Below are 16,810 nucleotides of genomic sequence, written 5' to 3' on the forward strand. Positions count from 1 at the left end.
TCCGTACCTGCTTCCCATCCCAAAGCTGTGACCCTCCAGAGGAAGGTCTGTGCTCTGCCCCCTCCATGGAGTGGCCACATGGATTCTGTCCCTAAGTCCTGCTCTTCTTTGACCCCAAAACTCATTTAAACGTGTAGCAGAACCAAGCCCCTTTACTTATTCAGAACAGCATCAAACCAGCCCATCACTTACAAAGTGATTCAGCCACAGGAGGGTTTCAGATTTACTTTTGAAAGAGAAAACCCTTCTCTGTGAAACCTTCTCTGCCCATAACTTTTGCCAGGAGCTAATAGTTTTGCCTTATGTCTTCTGGCTGTGTGGGAAGGGTTGTGTGGTGTAGCTGATTACTGAAACTAAACCAGACGGGAGCCTCTTCAGGTCTCGGCCTTCATCATTCCTCGCCAGACTAAGAAATGCATCCTTTTCCAGAATGGACCCAAGAAGTTTAACTACTGCTGAAGTGTGGTTTTTATGAAATACTGTAACTGTTGAGAAAAAACAGGCTGCCCAAGGCAGTGGTGGAGTCACCATCCCTGGAAGTTTTCAAGAAACGGGTGGATGTGGCACTTGAGGACATGGTTTAGCGGTGAACGTGGTGGTGGTGCTGGGTTGGTGGTTGGACTTAATGATCTTAAAGGCCTTTCCCAGCCTTAACAACTCCATGATTCTATGAAAAGGATTTAGGAACTACATACTTGTGACAGGTTTCAAGATGTTTCTATATAATCAATGTTTGAGAGAGAAATTAGCAGTTGTAAAGCCTCTGGGAAGAAAAAGGCGGTTTTTTTTCTCTCTCCCTACAGACATGGAAAGAAACAATCAGGAAGGTTAAGTCCAGTTGCATTTGCATTCTTTTTTTTTACCAAAAGCATCTGCCATTTAAAACAAGTTAAAAAAAACTCCTGCCAGACTAAGAACCTCACAGTCCAAACGATGACACGTAAACCACGTGCAGTAAATCACATCCTTAGTTTTCTGATATCTTACCACACACATAAGCAGATATTTGCCGTGGAGCTTTTTAATTGCCAAGGGAATAACTTTTCCACCCTGTGATGCTCTTTGTGTCGTGGCAGGGTGGACTACGAGCGGATCCAAGCCGTGGGCCCCGACCGGGCGGCCTCGGAGTGGCTCCTGCGCTGCGGGGCCTTGGTGCGGTTCCAGGGCTCCCCAAAGTGGCAGCAGGACTACAACGGGCTCCCCACGGGGCCCCTGGGCAAGTACAAGATAGAAGCAATTAATGCCACCGACTCCTGCATCATGTACAGAGGATTTGACTATCTGGGTAACGTGAGATTGTTCTTAATGGTCTTGATTTCAGTTGCGTCAAAGTATCGATAACTGTGTCATTGTCTCGTTCCTTAGCAAGATACTGAGAAATCTCTCGTGGGGTTTTTTTTTCCCTTAAAATGGCTTTATGAGTTCCTAAGGTTTTGCTGGAGGTGTGTGATTGGGAACTTCATCAGCCCTTGCCTGAAATGTCCATAGCACTAAAGAAGTGCCACGAATTTTGATGAGCTGGAAGCAAAAAGCACTATAAATATTCTTTTTCTTCTACACCAAACCATGATTTTGGTGCCTCTGAAGTCATAATTCTGCTTGTTCTCCAGGTATTTGTGACGTCTTCAAAGACAAAAAGCAAACACTTGGTTTCTTAGAAAAGATTAAAAAGGTGTTTCAGGTCTCCTTTAAACAGCAGAAACCAAAATAGGCAACAGTTACTGTTATTATTATTTTTTCATAGCAGGGGACCTTGAATTTCCTGCATTAGCACATTTCTGTGTCAGTCATTGTTTATCACCCAAACTTGTAGGTTTTTTGTGACATGCCCACGCCAAAGCTCTTCAAATCTTACCAAAAGGGTTTTCATTTATTTGAAGTACCACAAAGGGACTTTGGAGATTCATTGTGTGTTATGGCCCCACGTATACAGGAACTTGTTGCTGGGTGGGTTTGGAGGCAGAACTTAACAACCAGCACAGGATGGTCCTGGCACTCTGAAGCAGATCCTTGTTTTTATCTTTCCAGATGGCCTGGAGCACGTCACGGACATCAGGCTGGAGAAGTGCATGTACATACAGGACGAGTGTCTGCAGAGGCTCAGCGAGACAAACAACCTGCAGAAGAGTCTCCTCCAGCTGAAGATCATCTCCTGTGGGAATGTCACAGACAAAGGCATCCTTGCCCTTCACAAGCTGACGTACGCGAGCCCCTCACCGCTTCCACCCCAGGCTGTTTTGGGATTGTGTTGGGTGGGGGAGCTGGAGTCTGGCTGTTCCAGATGTGTGGGGCTGCTCCCTGTCACGACATCCTCTCATGGAGGTCTCAGGGCAGACCTGAGTCCTTGGGCATGGGATGCACTTGGATACTGCACCTCTGCAGCTAAAAACCTCAAGCACCCACTTCATAAAAAGCTTCCATTATAACCAGTCACCATTTAAAATAATTACAGTAGAGTGATCCTTTCTCTAATTTCTTTGTGAGCAGTTAAATAGTAGTTGCTGATTTTCTTTTTAAATATTTACAGGAACCTTGAGTATTTGTATCTGAGTGACCTTCCTGGAATCAGAGAGAAAGAAACCACCTTTCACGCCCTTCAGCAGGCGCTGCCAAAGCTGGAGCTGGAGCTGGACTTGGAATAAACACGACAGCACATGACTGAGATGTGACTTCCTAGTATTTATCATATATTGCATAAATTAACTTGTAGATGCTGCTGTATTTCCAGGTGTGAAAATAAGCCCAGCTCTCCCAGTGCAGCCTCAAAAAGCTGCATGTGACCTTTTCAGAGATTATGCACTGAAGTTTTTGTTAAGCTTAAACTAAGTGGTGGATAGCAACAGAGAAGGCAGGTGTCTGTACAGAGTCACGTTTCCTGTGTTCATAGGGAGCTGTTAATACCTCAGTGAGAAGTGTTCAGCTGTTTTATTGCACAGAAATAAAGTGGCAGTGACAGTGGGGAGTGAAGCCGCAGCGCTGGGCGCGGTCGGTGCCGGGGTTGGTGCTGTGGGAACAAGGGCTGTTCACTCTCAGAGAATCCCGCCCAGTCGGTGGGAGCTGATTTAATAAAAGAGGTCATGGGCCTTTTTTTGTGTTATTCATGCTTTGACTTCTGTTGTGTGGTTGCAATGGAGTCATCTACAGGCAGGCAGGGTCACCTCCTCAGGAACACTGCATGGAGCACGGCTGTCTGTGGCAGTGCAGTGGCTCTTGGATATGCCCTTGTGCATGTTTTTGCCATGTGCCGACATGGACTGAATGAGTTCTGTGCAGCTCTGTAGCTGCATCCTCATCACTGCTGATAAACAGGAGAATCACTGCATCAGTGAGGTTGGAAAGGCCTCCAAGACCATGGAGTCCAACCGTTCCCCCAGCACTGCCAAGGCCACCACTGACCCACGTCCCCAAGTGTCACATCCACGTGGCTTTTAAATCCCTCCAGGGATGGGGACTCCACCACAGCCCTGGGCAGCTGTGCCAGGGATGAACCTCCCTTTCCATGAAGACATTTTCTATAATATCCAACCTGAACCTCCCCTGGTGCAACTTGAGGTCATTCCCTCTCCTCCTGTCCCTTGTTCCCTGGGAGCAGAGCCCAACACTCCCCTGGCCCCCCCCCTCCTGTCAGGGGGTTGCAGAGCCAGAAGGTCCCCCCTGAGCCTCCTTTCCTCCAAGCTGAGCCCCTCCAGCTCCCTCAGCCCCTCCTGGTGCTCCAGACCCTTCCTCAGCATCATTCCCTTCAATGTCCTTGTGAGGGGCCCAGAACTGCCCCCAGGAATAGAAGTGCCTCAGCTGTGCCAGCACAGGGGGGAGGACTCATCCTCAGGGAGAACACAGCATTTTTAGCCAAATTCCTATCTTTGGTGGTAGGGAAGGGCAGGAGGCAGTGACTCCAAGAAAGCAGATCCACAGTGCTGTCTCAGACATGGATCTCCCTGTGTAAGGACACAAAAGGCCGACAGGTACCATCTGAGGACGTGGGATCTGTCCCACTGAAATGGCTTTGACTGTTGTGGAACACAGAATGTACTGGGAAAACAAAACATTTTTGCTCTTGGTTTCAAGTAAAAAAAATAAATCCAGTAAATTGGAAAAACAAGCTACATTTCTTTTATTCAAAATCAACCCAATATTACATCCTGAGATTCCACAAACCCGAGTCACTCCTAATACAAACACTAAGGTAGAATCCCTACCTGTGTCTGGCCATTGTTATAAATTAGGTTCATGATTAGTTTTGATCAAAACAATTCCTGTAACTACAAGCAAGTGGCTTCACTATTGTCAGAAACAGCAAAGAAGAGCAACCTCAATCGGTGGATGAAACACTCAGGAGAAACTCTAAAAAGAGTAAAGAAACAAGAGGTTGTGGTTGATCTGTTCTCCTGGGAGTGGTGCCTGTTGAGCCTGTGAAGCCACTACCAGTAGTTTTAATACTCTGTGATCTGTAAGTGCAGTAGTAAGGCAGGTGTATCCCTGGAGCAGGCTGGGAACTACCTGGAGCAGTCAGGCAGCCTCTCATCAGGCTGGACTCACTTTGTACATGTCATAGCATTTAGTAATTTAGTTTTCCACTGTGTATCCTCCCTTTATGAATCCCGAATTTATCCTTGAACTTTGAACAATCAAGTCTGAATCTGGTCAGATGTTTGGGAAGTGGTAGTTGGATTTCCTTGTTTTGCAGCAGTGCTTCTTGCTGTCCAAAGCTGGGAGAACATTACTGCTGGTCAGCTGGGGCAGGTGCTGTAACTAAAGGAAAAGTTACACGGAGTGTATTTGTCTGGAATGAGAATAAAGCACACGTTTCCTTTTTCACATGGAAAAATGTCACTATTCCTACTGTAATCCTGCACTTCTCATACTAAGAGTCACGGTTCTGTGACTGGACTGCAACAAGATCAACTCATTAAAGGGATTTCTTCCAGTCGTCCAGGGCAAGAAAAATATTCCTGTTATATCCTATGGCATAGAAACGGAAGAGGTGACTCAGTGGGATCCAGGAATTCACAGGCTGTAGCAGTTCTCCATCCCTCACCTCCAGCTTCCCTGTCTGTTACCAGCTCAGCCTTACAGCTGCTGTGGGGAATGTGGCTCTTGGGCATAAAAACTGCGGAATGACTCACGTTGTGAGGCTGGATCTGGGGACTTGGGATGGAGTCCAGAAAGGCTGAAGCAGCAGGGAATGTGCTTGGCAACTCCAGCTGCAGAAACACCCAGTGTGTGGTGTAACGTGTGGAACTGAGTATGGGATCACATCCCATCACCAGTTACAAACAGAACTGGGCATTTTTTCCATCTCCGTAATTTGGGATTAAAAAGCACCAAAAAGATCCCAAATTAAACCAGCCACATGAGTGTGTCCAGTTTGTTCAGCTCTCCTGCTACTCTTTGTCAGGAATGCACATTCCTGGATAACTCTGATGGTTCACAGGGCTGTGCTGCTTATCCCCAGTGCCCCATGGAGCTGCACTGCAGTATCCAGTTCGTATGGATTTACTCTTTAGCCAGGAGGTTTGTTTTCTCCTCAGGATAAAACTGAGACCAGTCCAACACCCTAAACTGCCAGCCCAGCCCAGCTCCTGGGAGCCAACAAAAGAACCAGCCCCTCCTCAGGCACAGAACACGAAATACTGTGGAAAAGTTACCCCTGGCATGTGCTTCCGGGTCAGCCTAGCTGGTTTCCGAGCTGTTTTTTCCCGTTCTTTCCCCAGATCCACTGCCTCCCTGAAGCTGTCAAAGTAGGGATGCTGCAGCAGCTGCTCACAGGTTTGCCTCTCCGCAGGGTCCATCCGAAGGCATGCCTAGAAAAGATGAAGGATCACACAAAACACTCATGAGACAGGTCTGCACAATTCCAGGCCCTCCCCACAGCCAACGAGTATTCCCACAGGTATATGTGTTAATAATTTTTTAATGTATTATAACAGTGGCTTTTCAGGAAGCTTGAGGAACAGCTGATACCCAATGATTGCAGCAATTAATCAAGGAATCATGGAATGGTTTGGTTTGGAAAGGACCTCAAAGCCCATCTTATTCTAACCCTCTGCCATGGGCAAGGACAACTTCCACTATCCCAGGTTGCTCCAAGCCCTGTCCAACCTGGCCTTGAACACTTCTAGGGATGAGGAGTCCACAGCTGTAGTAGGAATTGTGGCTCGAGGAATAGGGGCAGGAAACCAGCTCTATTTTTCAATGAATCTCTGATAACTCAGCCCCCAGCTGACACCATTTACTGGTAAGTGACACAGACCCCACTTGCTCATCTCAGTGCAGGGCTGGAGTTTCCTTACCTTCATGAGAGACAGAGCAGAGTATGAAATATTGGGGAATTTCACTTCCAATGGCTCCTGGAGGGAAAAAACCAGTGAGTGTACTCATATGAGCAACCTGTTCATTTATCAGGGGACAGAGACCCAGCTTCCCATAGCAATGTGACCCGTTCCTCACAAAATGCCTCCCTCACTCCGTGTGCTTGCAGGCCTGGCACTGCTGAGGATGCGCCACCAGGAATGGGGGGAAGGGGTGGAGATCAATAATTTTTTGACTGTCTTTACACAGTGTAGAAGTTAAAATGTCATGAGACGGGTTCAGCCACCTCCAAGTAATATCCTGGTGCACACTGGCAAAGGAAAGGGCAAAGCTTTTGGACTGGGGAAAAACGCTGCGCAGCAAAGGACTGGTCAAGCTGAGCGAGGCTTTTCCAGCTCCACTTCCAAAGCAGGCAGCACGTGGGTAATAAGAAGCAGGAACATTTCCCTGTTCAAACACCCTGTCTCCTTAGCACTGCAGAGCGGATTAGAGTGGAAGAGAGACTGGTTAGCACCAGGCTCAAGGGAATTGCATCTGGAGGCAGCTCTTACCATGCTCTCCGGGTCTGGAATTCTCACCCCGCTGAAGAACTGGTTGGTGCTGAACACTTGCTGGTGCCTGGGAATGAGATCCCCTTCGACCAAGAATAAAAAGAAATTTGGATTCATTTGCTGTTTTTCTAGTACAAGGTTGTATCCTCTAACAAAGCTGATCCCATGCAAGAGAACATCCAAAGAGATGGAATATCACCAAGTGAGCTGAGGAAATGTTCTTCTGTGACAACTAATGTCCATTTGGGCCATCAGTGATCCCACACTGAGTGACTGTGCTGAGGGAAAGGCAGGGCCAGGAGTGTTCCAGCTTCAGGAAAATTTAACTCATACTGGTGAAATTCTCTTTGGACACTCCTGAGTGTGTTGTATGGAAAAGAGCTGAAGTGCAGCTCCACCAGGAGCACGTTGCAGCTTTTCCCCAGGGCAGCTTTTTTGAAGCTTAGAGCAGCTCAGAGCAAGGAAAATGCTAAAATCAAACCCAGAACAAAGAGCCAGTAAAATGCCAACGCCCATAATGGCACAGCTTCCACCAAGGAGCTTTGCTCAGTCCAGCACCTGGATCCAATGGGAATCTCTTCTGGCTGAAACCCTGCCATTAAAAATAAATTATAACTGCCTAACAGTGGCTTTAATGGATTCTGGAGGATGAAGCAATCGGTGTTGAACTATTTTTCTAGCTAAGGAGCTTATCTGTTTAAAGCCATTAGTTTTATAAACTGCTCAGTAAAAATTACAACTCTCAGTTCATTCCAACAAATTTCAATTAAAAGTGGGGGGTTGTTCGTTGCCAGGCAAGAAATCAGATGTTACACACTCAGATCAAAGAGAATCAATGACACCAGATTAATTTAAGTGTTATGGGGATAGTGGGTCTTTTATTTAACAAATAAATCTGCAGTGGCTCCTAAAATTCCTTGATGAATAAAGACAAACACGTGGAACAGACAGGTTGTGAACATTTTTGTGAACAAGTGTGAACATTTTCACACTCCCATTCCCAGGCACAGAGACATCCACAGGCACTGGCCACGCTTATGAGACCTCCAAAGCTGGGATGAACTTAATCCAACTATTCATTGACCACTTTGCTTGATTTGCTGAAAAACACCTGGATCTTTCAAACCTTTATGCAAAACATTCCTTTCTGATACTGGCACCTCATTTCCCTGTATGGAGACAGGTGAAGATGTGGGAAGCACAGCAGGAGAGGCAGGTGTTCCTGTGCTGTCCCAACCCAAGGGACACCTCAGCAGTCACTGAGCCACCCCAAGGGACCAGGAGGTCTGGTGGTCACCTAACACATCCCACATCTTTCCTAGTCTGCCCAGCACCAGATTCAGCTTCCCAGAGGCCACCACTAAAGAGAGTGGAGGGATGGTTCCAGGCAGTCTGCAGGCAATGATCCTGCTTCCACAGCCCCGTACTTTGGGAGCCAGGAAAAACCAGCTCCCTTTTAAGGACAGGAACGCCTCAAATAAGCCAACACCTACTACAGGGAGAGATCCACGGGGTAAATTCACCTCCTGGCTACTCCTGATTCCCACGACAGAGGAAAGCTCCAGTCCTGCCAAGGGGGACACTCACCCAGGGTTCTCCGGATGAGGTAGAGCTGGTCCACGTCAGACTTCCCAGGCCAGAGCGGGACCCCCGAGAGCAGCTCGGCGAAGACGCAGCCGATGGCCCAGACGTCCACGGGGGGCCCGTACTGGGTGTCCCCCACCAGCAGCTCCGGGGAGCGGTACCACCGGGTGGCCACGTAGTCTGTGTAGTAGTCACTGGGACCGGCTGGGTTGGGGTCAGGGAGGAGACAAACAAACAGGAATGTGGGATCAGGGAGATGCAGAGATGCACCAGTTGTTGCACATGTTGGGGCACCTCCTGGGCAGGCAGTGGCTGCAGGAACGGGGTGAGTCACTGGCCACAACAGGACCCTACTTTGGAAACATTTTGGATCTGGCAAAAATCAGGATTGTGTTTTTCTCCAAATGAAAACGTGCAGAGCTCACAGCAGGGCCCTGCACCAGCCAGTGGGCAGTTCCCAGAGCCCACGTGATTTGTCAGAACAGGAGCTAAAATAAACCAGATTAGGGGGTTTATTTACAAGGAAAATGTGAAGCCATTGTTTGCAGAGGCAGCCAGAGGGGTCTGGCTGCCAGGGAACTCCAGCTGTGTCTCTAGCATTGCATAAACAACGGCTGGGCAGCTCCAAGATGCCCAAGGCTGACTTCCATGTGCCAGTGCCAGCACCCCAGCAGCTCAGCTGCCCCAGCAGGGAGCTCAGGCTGTTCACAGATCCCTGTCACCGTGGTGTCTGGACTCCTTCCTTTAAGGTTGGGGATCTCTACACAGCCTTTAGTAGAGCTTCCCTGGGGAAACACAACAGCCTTTTATAGAGGATGCTTTGCAGATGCATCAAGCAAAGACAAGTGAGTGTTTGAAAGGCTGATCCTACACTTCAGTGGAGCTTTCCTGTGTTAACAAATCCTGTGTGTAGCAGCACTCACTCAGTATTCGAGCAAATCCAAAGTCACAGAGTTTGATGACGGAGTGCTTTGTTATCAGGATGTTTTCTGGCTTTACATCTCGGTGGATGCACTGCAAACAGAAGGTTAGAAGCAAGTATTTAACCTGGCCCTCATACAAAGACCCTCTTAATTCATCCACACACCCTCTGCACATTGTGCCAGGCAATCATTCCTGTTGAAGGAGATGGAAAGGTTTCTGAGCAGCAGCTAAATCCATGTCCCGTCAGGCAGGACAATTACCTGCCCACAGCCCACCCTTGGGATGAGACTCTGTGCAGGCTCCCAGCTTCAGCTGCACAGCTCTGTGTCACCTGGACAACACGGAGTCAGCTCCCAGAACCAGCTGGGAAGCTCCTGGCAGATGATTCTGCTGGCAAAGCTCAGCAAGAGCTCGGCCTCACCTGTGCTGATCTCTGCTCAGTGATCTGCTCAGCACAGGTGAGACACATCCAGAGCTCTCTGTGCAGCTCTGGGATCCTCAGCTTCTGTGGATAAATACCTGATGGGAAGAAGTAAAGGAGACCAATCCAGGCTCTCCTTGGTGGTGCCAGTGGCACCAGACAGGCAATGGGCACAAACTGAGCACACAGGAAACTCCACTTAAATCTAAGCAATTTATCTTTTTTAACTGAGAAGGTGGCCTGACACCCAGACAGGTTGTCCAGGGAGTCTGGGAAGCCTCCAGCCTTGGAAATATTCAACCCCTGACTGGAAAAGTTTCTGAGCAGCCTGCTCTAGCTGAGCCAGCTTGAGTGTGAGGGCTGGACAAGATGATCTCCCTTCCAACATTGGCAATTCTGTGATTCTTAGGAGGTGACCTTGACCTTCACAACAACTGAATTTGGGCTTGGCAAAGAATTTCTGCTGATCAAACTAGCAGAGACCTTCATTTCTTTTGCTCTGCTCAACTCACCAGGGTCTCGCTCATGTCATCCCTCCCACACCATCACCTCAGCACAAACACCTCAGACTTTCCTCCTTAAGCTGGTGGTAAATTATTGTGTCTCCTCCTGAGGACTGAAATGCTGCTTATTAAACCACTGTCATGGAGTTCCAAAAAGGGCAGCTGCATAAAACCTCATTACCTGTGATCTACAGCAGGTCAGGCTGCAGCATCTCATTGTTCCCTCTGCTCTAAAACTCCATTAAATCTTTGAGGGGAACGGAAAAAAGACGCAAACCAACAAATCTTGGAAGCAGGAGAGAGCTGTGGCCAAGCTCCTGTGGCTCAACTGGACATAATTCTCCCAGCAAAGACAAAACACCCATCCCAGGGCCATCTCCTGCCCCACTCATAAATCTCAAACATTGGCAGATGAACAAAAACAAAGACAGCTAAGTTTGCTTAAAGAACTTCTCCAAAGGGCTCCTTCTCCTTCCCTGCTTCTCAAAGTGTTCCCACTAAAACGCACACAACTCGTGTCTCCCTCCAGAACGCAGAGCAGGGGTTGTGAAAGGGGTTTACTGTGTCTGAGTTTTGAAATCTTTTAACTGGTGCCATGATTCAAGGCCTGTGACTGTCAGCAGAAGGACTTTCTGATAAATCAGCAGCAGTTTGCTCAGCTCTCAGCTGAGGAGCTGGGAAGGCAGTTTCCTGGGCATCAGCTGTAATGCACAGCACAGGAATACACAGGGATACATTCCTGTTCCACCTGGAAGCTTGTCTAAGGTCATTAGAGCAAATCATTCCTTGACAGCCAACTCAAGGGGCCTGTGTGACAGTAAATGCAGCTGTTGTGGGTATACACTGATGTTTCCGATGTGTTTGCTGTTGAAAACAGGAAATTCCATCTGATTGCATTCCATGAAAGCTCTGTAATCAGGAAAGTGCCAACAGAACCCCCCTCTTGCCCAAGGCCATGTCCCAGCAGTTGTTAGTGCTGTTCAGGGCACTCACATTGTGTTTATGGCAGAAGTTCACGGCCTGGAGGGTCTGCCAGGTTATGCTCTTCACCAGGTACTCCGGCACCCTGTTTGAAAAAACACAGCTGTGTTTTGGACATTAAAAATCACTTCAGCGTTACAGGGAAAAGGAAGGGGAGGCCTTTGAGTGCTGACACTGTACAGGCATCTCTGAGCAAAACCATCAGGGAAATCAGAAAACACTTCCAAATCCAGTCAGTGCAACAAGACACAAGGGTTCATTGCAGTGTGACAGTGTCTGGGACCACTGTCACAGCCAGGCCTGCCACTGGTGACCACACAGCAATGTCAGATCCTGTCCCATGGCTGTGTTCAGCATCCACATTTCCTGGCAATCCCAAAATGCCAGCAGGCATTCCTGCCTCTGTAACTGCTCAGGGTTGGAACTGTTGGAGAACCCATGGTATAGATACAGCTGTGCAATGCTGTCATGGCACTGATTGTCCAGGGAGGTGACGAAATAAGGGGAGAAAGCATGTTCCTACAAGAGTATAAAGCTCTGCTTTGGTTTAGATCCCCCCTCTTCACTCCCAGAGCTGGCAAATACCTCCCAGCCCACTCTCCTCTCTTTCAGTTACTGGGCAACAGTTCTTAAACTTCCTTGGCTGCCTGTAAGGATCTTCAACAACCCCAGGAAAGGCAGAGGTGACAAGCTTGGCACTTTCAATCTCAAATACCATTTTGTTTCATGTGTTTGATGTTGAAAAGTTTCTGATTCATTAGAAAGAAAAAAACTAAACCAAAACAATACAAGCCTGGGTTTTTCTCTAAGGCACTTTGTGCTGTCAGTGCTGAGGGTCTTGTGCTGACACTGCTGTGGCAATGCTAGAGATTCCTTCCGGAAACATCCCAGAATGATGGGAGTGCTCCACTGACAGCCTGACAAGGGGATGGAGTTGGTCAAATGGTCTGGAAACAGCGTGTGCCCACCCACCTTAACCTGACCACAAAAGACTGGACCATCTGCAAAGACAGGAAGCAAAGTATGCAGCCTGTGTTACGTGTTCATCCACACCGGAGTCGTTTGGATGAACAGAAAGCAAATGTGAAGTATTTTCTTCAAGGAGGGTTATCCATCCTCTCCTTCAGATTCCAGGTGAACTGGTTCAAACTGGGGTGACAGCTGCTCACCAGCTCACAAAGCCATGTGCTGTCACCATGCTCCATTCTCCTCGAGCTCCACATCGGGGAGAAAGGCAGTAACAGGTTCTTGTTTACTCAACCCCCAGTCAGTCTCCCGCAGGCAGCTCATTTAGCTCCAGGCCTGTAAAATGATTTATGAACTCCTGCTTAGCATTTCCACAGCAGCAGGTCACCGTGGGTAATTAGGGACAATGTGTGTAGTGGGAGTGTCATTTACACTGTGTGAAAGAACAGACCCCGTGTGGAGCTCACACCCGGTGCAAGCGCCTGTGTGAGGAGGGAGTTCACTGGGGCTGTGCAGGGAGGTGCAGGCACAGCTCCTGGGAATTCCTGCCAGCTCACACATCCCTCTGAGCATCCAAAAGCCATGTAAATGTGGCACTTGGGGATATGGTTTAGAGTGGTGGGCTTGGCAGTGCTGGATTAGTTGGACTCGATGGTCTTAGAGGCTTTTCCAACCTAAACAATTCCACGAGTCTGTGATTCTGTATTTGGGTGCTCAGTGATGTGCCCCAGTGTGCAGTGATGTGCAGCACAGCTGGGGAGCAGTGGAAGGAGGGCTGGGGGCCCCCAGCACACCCCTGCAGCGACACACCAGCTGCTCCCAAGCCCTCGGGTTTGCTGCTCCCCAGCCAGCCAGAGCTCACCCAAATACTCGGCTCAGCGCTCCCGTCTCCGTGGAGAGCAGCTCTGCACAGGGACACACACGGGCTCACACACCATTCCTGGGGATGTCAGTGCCAAACCACAGTAACAGAGCAAGTGCTGGGCACGGGGCTGAGAAACTTCCCATGTTCCCAGGGGGACATGGGCCACTCACCCGCGGGGGTGCCTGTCCAGCTCGTGGAGAACCGTGTGGTCGCAGTACTCGAACACCAGGTGCAGCTTCCGCTTCCTCCTGAACACCTCCAGCAGGTTCACCAGGTTGGGGTGTTTGAGTTGCTGTAACACACAGGGGATGGACAGCTCACTTCCTGCAGGGGGTAAAGGTGTGGGGGACAGGGATTTTGCCTGCAGGTCACAATTCCTTAAGCTGAACCCTTTATACAAGCACAGCACGATGTGAAGCACCAGCTCAGCTACAGCTCAGCCCGCGTGTACTTGTTTTAGGAACTGGCCATGGGCAGTAAGTCAGCTTGGCTGCAGCAAGTGCCTCAGATAACGAATTCATCGCTGTGCCCACGGCTGTTCTGGCAGTGCCAGTCACCGTGAGGATCAGCCTTTGAGGGCACCACAGTGAAAAGCAGCTCTCCATGGAAATCACACGGGGCAAGAGCCTGCAGCAGGCAAACAAACACACATTTGGCAGAAAGCAAGAGCTTCCCTGAAGCACATGGCCTCAGCTTCACCACGTTTACTGTCACAGTCTGGATGGGTCAACTAGGAGAATTTTTATTCCTGCTTCTTCCACTTCCTCTCAATCCACCTCATGTGTTCATGGAATCCCAGAATGCTCTGGGTTGGAAGAGACCCCAAAGATCATCCACTTTCAGCCCCCTGCCATGGGCAGGGACACTTTCCTCTATCCCAGATTGCTCCAATCCCCATCCAACCCAGCCTTGGACACTCTCAGGGATGGGGCAGCCACAGATTCTCTGGGCAACCTGTGCCAGGGCCTCACCATCTTCGCAGACAAGAATTTCTTCCTAGTATCCCAGGACAAGGAGGAATGGCTTCCCACTGCCAGAGGGCAGGGTTAAATGGGATATTGGGAAGGAATTGTTGGCTGGGAGGGTGGTGAGGCTCTGGCACAGGTTGCCCAGAGAAGAGGTGGCTGCCCCTGGATCCCTGGAAGTGTCCAAGGGCAGGCTGGACACGGCTCGGAGCAACCTGGGATAGGGGAAGGTGTCCCTACAGGAAGATGGAACTGTATGACCTTTGGGGTCCCTACCAACCCAAACAATTCCAGGATTCTATGGTTTCAAGACTGCAAACTGCCCCCACCCTCCCTTGACTCCTGGCCATAAAACCCCCTTTCTCTACAAGCCATTTACTGTGCAGAAGAATGATTTATTTTTTACCAATGAAACACAATCTTACTGCATCTTTGACAAACAGGAGTTGCCTAAGCCAGTAAATATCTCAAAAAACAAACAAACTGTTACTATTTACAGAGAAAAAGCTGAAAAGACAGCCAAGCATGTCTGCACTTGTTAAAATCAACAGTGCCCCAACACAGATCCTGCCATGCCTGGCTGCAGCGATGCAAGCTTTGGATCCCAAAGGATGATCCAGTTCCCAGCTGGGTCTTCTTCAGCAATGATTGTTTTCCTTTTCAGATCTTAAATACAATTTAAATGTTAATGCATCTCCAGCACTGTTTATTGAAATGAAACAGCACACATCCTGTGTTCGCTTAGGATAGGAGAAAAAGGCTGCTTCTCCCCAAAATCTAACTGAAAATCAAATATCCTGCTTTTCTGAGATGATGGGCTTTCCCGGATGGCAGGTGGACAAATCATGAGCACCCTGGAGAAAGTGGAAAGTGAAAAATTCTTCCCACTTCTCTGAACACACAGCTGAGGGTGCTGTGTGCCATCACCTGGCAGCAAGTTTATAACAAATAAAAGGAAATATTTTTTTCACACAACACATTCCTAAAGCCTCAGGAAACTATGGAGACCAAATGAACACAACAGTTCAAAAAAGAGATGGGACAGACTCCCAGCTCCCTAAGCAAGAAGCAACGGGCACAACCTTTGGCTCCAGAATCCTTGCCCAGAAGCTGGGAGTGTGAAAGGAAACCCTACTCCACCCTCTCCTTCTTCCTCCTGGGTCTCTCCTCATTTCTGCATGCTTGATAGACCTGGGGTGTCACCCACTGTAGATGTTCCCGTGCTTTTATTTTCACCAGGAAAATACACATAGAGGGTGAAGGAGCGACCCATTTCTGTGTGAGGGTGAGCTCTCACAGAGAGGTCAGGAAAGGATCAGCAAAGACAAGGTGCTGCCATGGCTCACAGGTGTCAGCTCTGCCCTGATTCCACGTGTGAGCCTGCACAGCCCCTGGCATTCAATCCACAGCTGGATCTTCCTGCACGCCAGGCTCCGACACTGCGGATCCCCCAAGATCAGGGGCTCAGAAAGGGCATTTTAAGGAGGAGCTGGGGCAGATTTATCAACTGGGGAGCTGGGAGAGTTACATCCCATGGCTGTCCCCCTCCTCGTGCTGTTTAGGATCACTTTTTGCCCATGTGTTTTACACCGGTTCCAACAGTCCTGGACCGACTCTCCCAGCCTGGGCTGGGGAGGATCACCTGGCATCGCCATCCCTGGACAAGTGCGCTGGCCATTCCCTGGCACCGGCTTTCTCCCAGATAAGCTGACTCGGGCGCTTCATGGTGCTCCCTTGCACCCGAATCTTTGCTTCTCCCCCCTCAGGAGACACCATCACCCTCACAGATGCCCTCATGCCCCCTCTCTTCAGGGTTGCCCTCACAGCCTGTCCCTTCGTGACGCCCTGTCCCCTCACGGCTCCTCCCAGCCCTGTCCCCTCATTGCTGCCCTCACGCCTTGTTCCTCAGGACGCTCTGTCTCCTCAGAACTCCCCTCAGCCCCGTCCCCTCACGATGGCCGCGTCCCCTCAGCGCTGCCCCCACTCTTTGTACCCTCACGATGCCCTGTCCCCTTCATGGCTGCCCTCACAACCTGTCCCATCATGACAGTTCGTCGCCTCACGGCTCCCCCCGAGTCCCGTCCCCTCATTGCTGCCCTCACACCCTGTCCCCTCATGATGCCCTGTCCCCTCACGGCTGCCCTCACTGACTGTCCCCTCACAGCCTGTCCCCTCATGATGCCCTGTCCCCTCACGGCTGCCCTCACTGACTGTCCCCTCACACCCTGTTCCCTCATAGCGTTCTGTCCCCCTCACACTCCATCCCCTCACGGCTCCCCTCCAGCCCCCGTCCCCTCACGCCCCGTCCCCGGCAGCTCCCTCAGGGCTCCCCGGCTCCCTGCCCCGATCTCCCTACAGCGGGCACAGCCCATGCCGGGAGCGGGGCTCCGGACCCCCGCAGCCGCCCACCTTGAGCATGCGGATCTCCCTCAGGGCGATCTTCCTGATCACCGGGTCCTCCTCGGACTCCAGGAACTTCTTGATGGCCACGATCTGCCCCGTGTCCTTGTTGCGGCACTTGAAGACGACGCCGTAGGAGCCCTCCCCGACCTTGCCCAACTTCTCGTAGCGCTCCATGGCGCGGGACGGCCCCGCCGCGCTCCCTCACGGCGCTCAGGCGGCGGAGCCGGGGCGGGCCCGCGGGCCGGGGGTGTCTCCCCGGCGGCCGAGGGTGTCTCCCCGGCGGGGACGGCCCTCGGGAACCGCCCCGGGAACACCGGGACGGCCGGGACAGTCCCCGG

General features: G+C 50.2%; 2 protein-coding genes across 2 annotated transcripts in view; one reads left to right on the forward strand and one right to left on the reverse strand.

Moving 5' to 3' along the window:
- Positions 1-3,097, forward strand: part of DMAC2L (distal membrane arm assembly component 2 like) — a 5,683-nt gene extending 2,586 nt beyond the window's left edge. Inside the window, exons 2-4 of the mRNA XM_039386834.1 lie at positions 1,077-1,285; positions 2,029-2,200; positions 2,528-3,097. Of these exons, the coding sequence (XP_039242768.1) occupies positions 1,077-1,285; positions 2,029-2,200; positions 2,528-2,642 (496 nt within the window). The 3' untranslated portion in view covers positions 2,643-3,097. The remainder of the gene's footprint in view (positions 1-1,076; positions 1,286-2,028; positions 2,201-2,527) is intronic.
- Positions 3,098-4,087: 990 nt separating this feature from the next.
- CDKL1 (cyclin dependent kinase like 1) lies at positions 4,088-16,735 on the reverse strand. Its single transcript, XM_027744465.2, has 9 exons — positions 16,479-16,735; positions 13,275-13,396; positions 11,286-11,358; positions 9,368-9,458; positions 8,448-8,648; positions 6,861-6,943; positions 6,291-6,347; positions 5,646-5,801; positions 4,088-4,749 (listed from the first exon to the last, which is right to left on the reverse strand). Exons 1-9 carry the CDS (start codon positions 16,644-16,646, stop codon positions 4,642-4,644), a joined length of 1,059 nt encoding a protein of 352 aa, XP_027600266.1. The 5' UTR covers positions 16,647-16,735; the 3' UTR covers positions 4,088-4,641.
- Between the last annotated feature and the right edge of the window lie 75 nt (positions 16,736-16,810).

This window comes from Pipra filicauda, unplaced genomic scaffold (genome assembly GCF_003945595.2).
Source record: "Pipra filicauda isolate LSUMZ 115617 unplaced genomic scaffold, ASM394559v2 scaffold508_size1329835_pilon, whole genome shotgun sequence".
Taxonomy (NCBI): domain Eukaryota; kingdom Metazoa; phylum Chordata; class Aves; order Passeriformes; family Pipridae; genus Pipra; species Pipra filicauda.